Raw genomic sequence first — 7185 nt, 5'->3', positions numbered from 1 at the left:
ATAATTATGCCTTAACAATTATTATATTTTATTATTTAAATAAAACTAATATTTCTAAAGTAAGTTTTGAAAACTTATTTTGAATAAAAACTAATTTTTGTAACATCAATTCTGAAAAATAGTTTTAAGTTTTCAATGCGTAAGTAATTTTTTATTCAAGAAAGAGTAATAAAATTTGACTTGTGTAAATCCTTATAATTATGTTTTCGGAACAGGACTTCCTAGAAAGCACCGCAACACCAAACTTTTAAATAATGGTTAATGTAATTTATATAACATGTTTTTATAACAATTTTTACCATTAAAATTTTATTATTATTATTTCTAATGTATCTTTTACTTTGTAGCATTAATCTATTCTTTTTCTATCTCTCTCCTTGTATATAATTTGTGGTGAAAATTTGGTGTATAAATATTAAAAATAATTTGTGATGATAGAAATTACAAACTTTTCATAAAGCAGATAAAGGAACCATGGCAATTAATTGGTAAGATTTCCTTGTCACTCCAACCTGGACAATTAACAAATGTTTCCTAATTTAGTCACTACCACAAGAGGCCAAGGATTTTGGAAACAACCTGCGTAAGGGATTACCAATTAATGCAATTTGTATGTATGCTGAAGGGAATGCACAGACCTAGCTGTATGAAATTTTTTCCCCCTCACGTGTGAGTTTATATACACTTTAGTTGAAAATCGGCATCAATATAATGCGGCCAAAGAACTTATTATGAAGGGAAAGCTAGTGCCTATAGATATATTCCTAAAGAAAGTACCTATGTCTAGGCCAAAACTCACAACCATTGATATCGATTTGAAGAATCAAATCCAATACTTGTGTATTCCTCAAATTCTTGAGAATCATAAATACCCATCGATGATCTTAGTCCTCCTCTTCTTGCTGTCCAATTTTAATTTGAAGTTGAGCTTGAGTTCTTCAAAACAAGGAATCTTTTCCCTAACTAGCGGATTTAAAATTATATATATATATATATATATATATCAGAAAATAAGTTATATAATATATGTTATCCAATTACAAATTATAGTGTACACTAAGTTTATAAATTTTTATAATAATTATCTTAAAAATTATATTAATAATAATTTTTAATTAGTTAATTATGTAAAATTATTTTACGCTCATGATGTATAATCATACTAATATTTGCAATTATTTTAGCTTTTTTCTTTTGTAATTTCAAAATTAATTAGGAGAAAAGGAAGAGAAATTTATATATGATTAATTTCAAAATTAATTAGGAGAAAAGGAAGAAAAATTTTATATATGATTAATTTCAAAATTAATTAGGAGGCCACAAAAATTTTACTCATCGACACATGCATTTCATAATATATAGTATGCCCAACTAAACATACAAAATACAGTATGGTAGGACTGAATAGAAATTAACTATATATACCGGAAGATACATAAACAATATGATATGATGTATTGGTACAAATGCTGGTTCTAGCTTTCTCTTGGAAGAACTTTAGAAGAGTAATTAATTAAGTTCTAAATGCACTCGTTCACGAAACTTAGGCAAGTATGGGCTCCCACACCACTTAGCTATAAACACGTAACGATATATAGGACGGCTGTGGCATAATTTCAAATGGCTTTCCAGCTTATCAGCTGCATCCAGAGGTGAAAAATGAAGTCAGAAACATATCAAAATGGTTAGTTAATGTTAATTGAAATCATGAACTATAAACTGCACTTAAGAATTACTATTGAACTGTATAGCAAAAACAACATAAAAGGGAATAACTCCATCTTATAGCTTAAGATGTTTAATGTTTATGCAGTATGCACATACATTAAGAAAAATATTTAATGGAAGTTAATTTCTATAGGCACTAGCTTTCCCCTCTAGCTAGCTTTTGATGGCGATGATTGATGAATGAAATAAAAGGATAGATAGATGAATGTGCTTACACAAGTTGAAGAGCAGTGTGGTCTTGACGTGAATATTGATGATTGGAATTGGAATCAATGAGATTTACTGCAGCAGGGAAGAAATTTCTGTCATATGATTCTGAAGCTATGGACTCACACACACTTCCTCCCATCATATCCGCTTGCCGTTCCTGTGCTCTCTCATGTTCACCTATCTGCAATGCATCATCCCACAAACTATTCTTATCATTCAACTATTTAATTAGAAATTCATGGTTGTGCCTTTGTAGGAATAAACAGACCTTAGCTCGCAGAAAATTGTTATGGTTTTGCAGCTCCATTTCCTGCATTTTTTTCAGTAAGTATATATAATGTGCATGTTAGAAGAGATTTAAATACAAATATAAGCCATAAATTTTAAAGACTTTATAATTTCCTATTTGATGACTTTATACACTGAATGTGATCAATTTTAATTAATTCTAGCGGTATTCCATAAATGATGTTGGTATCTAAAGAACACTCAATAAATTTATTTTCTATAAAATTGTGCAAAAAAGCTTAAAATAAGAAAAACATAATTTGGGGTGAATTGTTCTTTTATTATTATTATTATTATTATTATTATTATTATTATTATTATTATTATTATTATTATTATATTTTTTCTGTTATTTTCTCCCATACATTCCTTCACAAGTTTATAGATTGAAATAACTCTTGGAATATTATAATAATTACAAATGTAAAGAGTGACATGAATACTACTAAATGTGATTTATAAGAGGACATACAACATTATATTATGATAATAATACTAAGCACTTATGACAGCACACTATTTTACAAATTTTCAAGATTATTGGAAAATATTGAAAATATGGTTTGGGACTTCCTGATGTCATGCATAAAAATGTACAAGAATTACGCAATCATGTTCAATATTGTAAAACTTTATGATATATATTCTTCAGATACTTATATGTATAAAGCAAGTAAAACAGAAACGAATAGCATTGAAAGACATAATGAGTACCCGCTTTTGCATGAACTCGATATCGGCAAACAATGTTTCATGCTGAAAGAATTTAAGTGTGTACGTTAGTCCAAAGGAAAATAAATAACGCATATTTTCAAAATACTATCCGAAATTATCTTAATTAGTTGCTAGTTTTTGACTACTTGCTTGTTCATATAAATGCATAATGCATGTTCAGACGCTTAAGATGCTTTATGCTGATTGCTGAGTTTATATATAATACCTTTCTGGATCTAACTCTGCTTAAACCCTTCTCCAATCTACTCTCGAGGTTTTTTAATTCCTTTAGACTCAGAGAGCTTAGAGCTTCACCAAGGATGTGCCTGAAAATCAAGAAAATCCATTGCGTTTTTCATTCAGTGGAAAAAGTGTGTTGAAAAAAAAACTTAAGAGAAAGTAATACTGACCTGTTTAGATTCTGAATGTCTCTGATTTGTCTTTTTAATTTGGACGATTCCTGCTGATAAAACTGATATTCAAGAATAGCGTCAAGTAGTTAGAGAACCTTGTGGAGGAGCATTACAATATTGCAATTCAATGATAAGGAGAATTAAATTTAACTAAACACTGAATATCGGATAAAACAAATAATTCTTCATCGTGATAATTGAAGTTTATGCTGAGAAACTTGATGAAGCTCAAGTGAAGAGAGAACATGGGAGAAATTAAGAAAATAATGTACATTATTTATTATAAAAGTACAAACTGAATAACCCCTTTTGTTTATATATCCAAATGAAGGAGAAATTAAGAAAATAATGTACATTATTGAACTAATTAGTTAATTCTAAACTCTTGGTCTCCTCTCAAAACTTTCTTTTATGTTACATGATGTTTCAAGAGTGGGGAAACTTTTTCCTTTTCTAGATTATGTGAATTAAGCCACCAAACTCAACATGGTTCTAAGATTACATTGCTTAATAACAAAACATTCTTAAATTCAAACTTGATTCGTGTTAACATTTGTTGACATATATATATCAGCATTATTCAGTTGTAAAAACAACATTATTCATATATAAATACAATATTGTCCTTCTCAAGTTATCAGCATATTATGAGATATGGCAGTAGGTGTTTTTTAAATTTACCTGTGTATTAGCTTCAGAGACAGATTCAGCATTTGTGGAAGCAGCACATGCTTTCTTGTACCTATCGATGGTTCCTCTAACACTGCAAACAATGCAAAATAGAAATATAAAGCATTTGATCAGTAGGATAAATAATTCTGATACCTCCTCTCCAAATTTTCCAAGTGGACACAAATTAAAAAGCTAGTTGAATGAGTGTACTTATATATATAAATTTTTCATTAATTCTTTTGAATCCTAAAGAATGTTGAAACACGACCTGGTTAGTGGTTACTGGCATAGCCATAGTAAATTAAAATTAATACGGTATGCAGAAAGAGGTGGATATGGCATGAGTGGGTGTAAGTTTGAACTTTCCCTTTAATTGAAACGTCCAAAACATATATTGGAGAGAGTAGGTAAAGAATTGACGTTGGGAATGAGAAGCTTTATTCCACAAAGATGAAAGCAATAAAAATACAACATGGGAAAGAGAGAACTGATTTGCCTTTACCCATTCTTAGAACCTGATATCATCTTGCTACTTTTAGCTACTTAGGGTAAAGAAATCAGAAACGAGAATAATATCTAAACACTCTGATAGTATATCACTTCTTTCGGATTTTAAATTACTATTTTTTAAAAAAATATATATATAAGAGCCTGTATAAGATTGAAGATAATACCCTTATGTCCTTCTTGAAAAACTATAGAAACATTCATCATGTGTTTTTTAGGTAAGTATTTGGATTAGTTCATTTTTAAGAAAACTCAATTTCTTACACGTTTGCTTCTCTTCTCTCTTTTTTTTTTTTTGTTACATTCAATTTTTTTCTTGAAAAAAATCAAATTGCAGAGTCATTTAATACTTTTTTTAAATAATTGAAGAAGTTAACGTAGAGATTATAAAAGGAAGGTATAAGTATAAATTTGACGAAACTCCAGGAGTATTAATATTATTTATTTATTTTTATCATGAAATAACAGCTTAAATATGTTATCTTTCTTCTTCTTTTATTTTTAATTAATTAAAAATATTCATTTTTTTATATAGCAAAATAGCTAAATAGTTGGTTAATATGTCAAAGTCCCTGCGCCAGAGCCCATAAATTAATTTCTTCCGTAGACAATGAGTTATGGGCATTAATAATACACATATGAACTGGGAAACCCTAACCAGTACACTTTGCTCCGTTAGTCCATTATATAAAAGGCAAAAATTAAGAAAATGGGGAACTAATTCGGACATCCTTCAAACTATTAGTTTAAATTGATTTATTTAGTCAACAAATAGTTTATAGTGAAAACTTTGGTATAAATTTTTTAAATATTGAAATATCATATATACTAAAAATGCACTTAATTATAAACAGTTAATCCTGGGGAAAATCTTATGCAAATTTAAAAGAAACTCCACTCATTAGTGGATAACCCTAATATCTGATATGATTGGTTCTTCTTAATTTTCAACCTTATTGTACGGAAATAAATAACATTCTTAAAAGAAAATGTATTAGTACAAAAAAAATTGTATAAAAAATTACATAATAAAATGACAAGACATAAATTTACTCTCTTTTCTTCAATATTAGGATTGAACTATAATCTTCCCGAGTTGTGTAAAAACGAATTGAAGTGATTGAGGTGTGACTAAATATGGAAAAGTGTGAAACCCTGGCTAACTCCAAAATTGTCACTACATACATTTTGCTGAGTTGACAAACAAGTAGCATTAAGGAAGAGTCAAGATGGAAAAGAAAACAAGAAGGGAAGGGAAGGGCTTCTTATTCATTGAGTGCGTGACAGCTTTGTGCAGCAGACCCTTTTTAGATTTGATGGTTGCCAAGTGGAGAGAGAAATCAAAATCTAAGAGAGAGAAAGAAAGAGGATTGGTAATGCTCAACACAAGGAAGCTAAGATCTCTCACCTGCAACTCTTTCTAACCCTAAATAAAGCTTTCTCTTCATCTCATTCTGATACACTTGCTACTTTACATTGTTTCACCTCATAACGTCTATTTCTATGGCTTACACAGATCTGCACCCTTCTAAACAAACCACTTGAACGAGCAAGCTAGAAAGAATGGTAATAATAATAATAATAACAATACCACAAAATTAAACAAACAGAAATGTCTTAACTATTATAAGCCTATAAAACCCTTGTTTCTAAATATGATTTTATGTTGTTAAGATATGAAATGAGATTGAAAGAGAGTGTGTGTAAGGGAATTGAATAACCTGTTGTTGGCATACTCATAGAGACGGCCACGGCTAGAGAAGACAACAAGGGCAACTTCAGCATCACAGAGAACAGACAATTCATAAGCCTTCTTGAGCAAACCGTTGCGTCTCTTGCAGAAGGTAACTTGTCTATTCGTTGTGTTCTCGATCCTCTTGATTTCTATTTTCCCTCTTCCCGTTTTCTTCTGAGAAGACCCTTCTGATATTGCTTCGTTTGGAAACTCCATCTGTGCTGAAAATCAAGTATAATTAGCTAGAAAAAATAATACAAAAAACACCAAAGTTTATAATATTTAATATTTGGTGTCACTTCAAGGATGGATGAAATTAATTAGGAGATCAAGCAAAGAAGGCTTGAAAAGAATGGTCATTAAGGTTGATGATTTGAACATACTATGAGCAACGAGGTATTAATTAAGGTTGCTAGCTCCTAATTAACATGAAGATAATAATGAAAGACAGAAGGTGTGTGTCTAGGTAGCTTAGGTAGGTAGGTTGTACCTTTGCAATGAGAGTATTTGTAGTTGTTTGGTGTTATCCTGTGAGTGAGGAGAAAAGGTTGCAAAATATGGAAGTGGGTTGGTCTGTGACTATGAGAGAGGTATTTATGGAGTGAATGAAAATGAAAATTTGGTGAGTCCTTGTGTAGTGTTTGGAAAATAACTAAATAAAAGAAAGAAAAAAAGAGTTTGGGATTCATCACCTCATCTCATTCGCTTGTCAACTTTCATGCTTAACCGTTCATTTGTTCATGTATGGGGAAAAGGCGAAGGGGGACAATGAAAGTGTCTTTTTGAAAGTGACTTTGTGAATGTGTGGTTAGATTCAATTCCAATGAAAGGGACGTGAATGTGTAAGTTTGCACGCAAAAAATTGGAAAGCTTGAAATTTTGAGGCATAGCTGCAGGGTGGTTTCTTGGATTTTGAGT

At 30.2% G+C, this 7185-nt stretch overlaps 1 protein-coding gene across 5 annotated transcripts; it reads right to left on the bottom strand.

Moving 5' to 3' along the window:
- Window positions 1-1260: 1260 nt before the first annotated feature.
- LOC109818284 (agamous-like MADS-box protein MADS1) lies at window positions 1261-6971 on the bottom strand. Of its 5 annotated transcripts, none has more exons than XM_020383729.3 (9): window positions 6758-6971; window positions 6254-6488; window positions 4035-4116; window positions 3351-3412; window positions 3167-3266; window positions 2941-2982; window positions 2207-2248; window positions 1944-2119; window positions 1261-1640 (listed from the first exon to the last, which is right to left on the bottom strand). In XM_020383729.3, the coding sequence occupies exons 1-9, from the start codon at window positions 6954-6956 to the stop codon at window positions 1637-1639; spliced, it is 942 nt and encodes a 313-aa protein (XP_020239318.2). In that variant the 5' UTR covers window positions 6957-6971; the 3' UTR covers window positions 1261-1636. The 5 variants fall into 5 exon arrangements, with proteins under 5 accessions (XP_020239318.2, XP_020239322.2, XP_020239328.2 ...); XM_020383733.3 differs by having other exon boundaries at window positions 6254-6483; window positions 6758-6872; XM_020383739.3 differs by lacking the exon at window positions 6758-6971 and adding an exon at window positions 6651-6747.
- Window positions 6972-7185: the final 214 nt, after the last annotated feature.

Source organism: Cajanus cajan, chromosome 9 (genome assembly GCF_000230855.2).
Source record: "Cajanus cajan strain Asha chromosome 9, NIPB_CcT2T_4, whole genome shotgun sequence".
In the NCBI taxonomy this organism is placed as follows: Eukaryota; Viridiplantae; Streptophyta; class Magnoliopsida; order Fabales; family Fabaceae; genus Cajanus; species Cajanus cajan.
Note: the sequence above shows the minus strand (reverse complement) of the source record. Positions and strands in the feature narration are given on the sequence as shown.

Excerpts from the sequence above, each read along its gene's own strand:
- LOC109818284 (XM_020383729.3), bottom strand. The coding sequence starts at position 6,956 with ATGAATCCCAAACTCTTTTTTTCTTTCTTTTATTTAGTTATTTTCCAA. Across the intron at positions 4,117-6,253 it reads TATGAGTATGCCAACAACAG|TGTTAGAGGAACCATCGATA; the intron begins GTTATTCAATTC and ends CATTGTTTGCAG. Across the intron at positions 3,267-3,350 it reads GACATTCAGAATCTAAACAG|GCACATCCTTGGTGAAGCTC; the intron begins GTCAGTATTACT and ends CTTGATTTTCAG.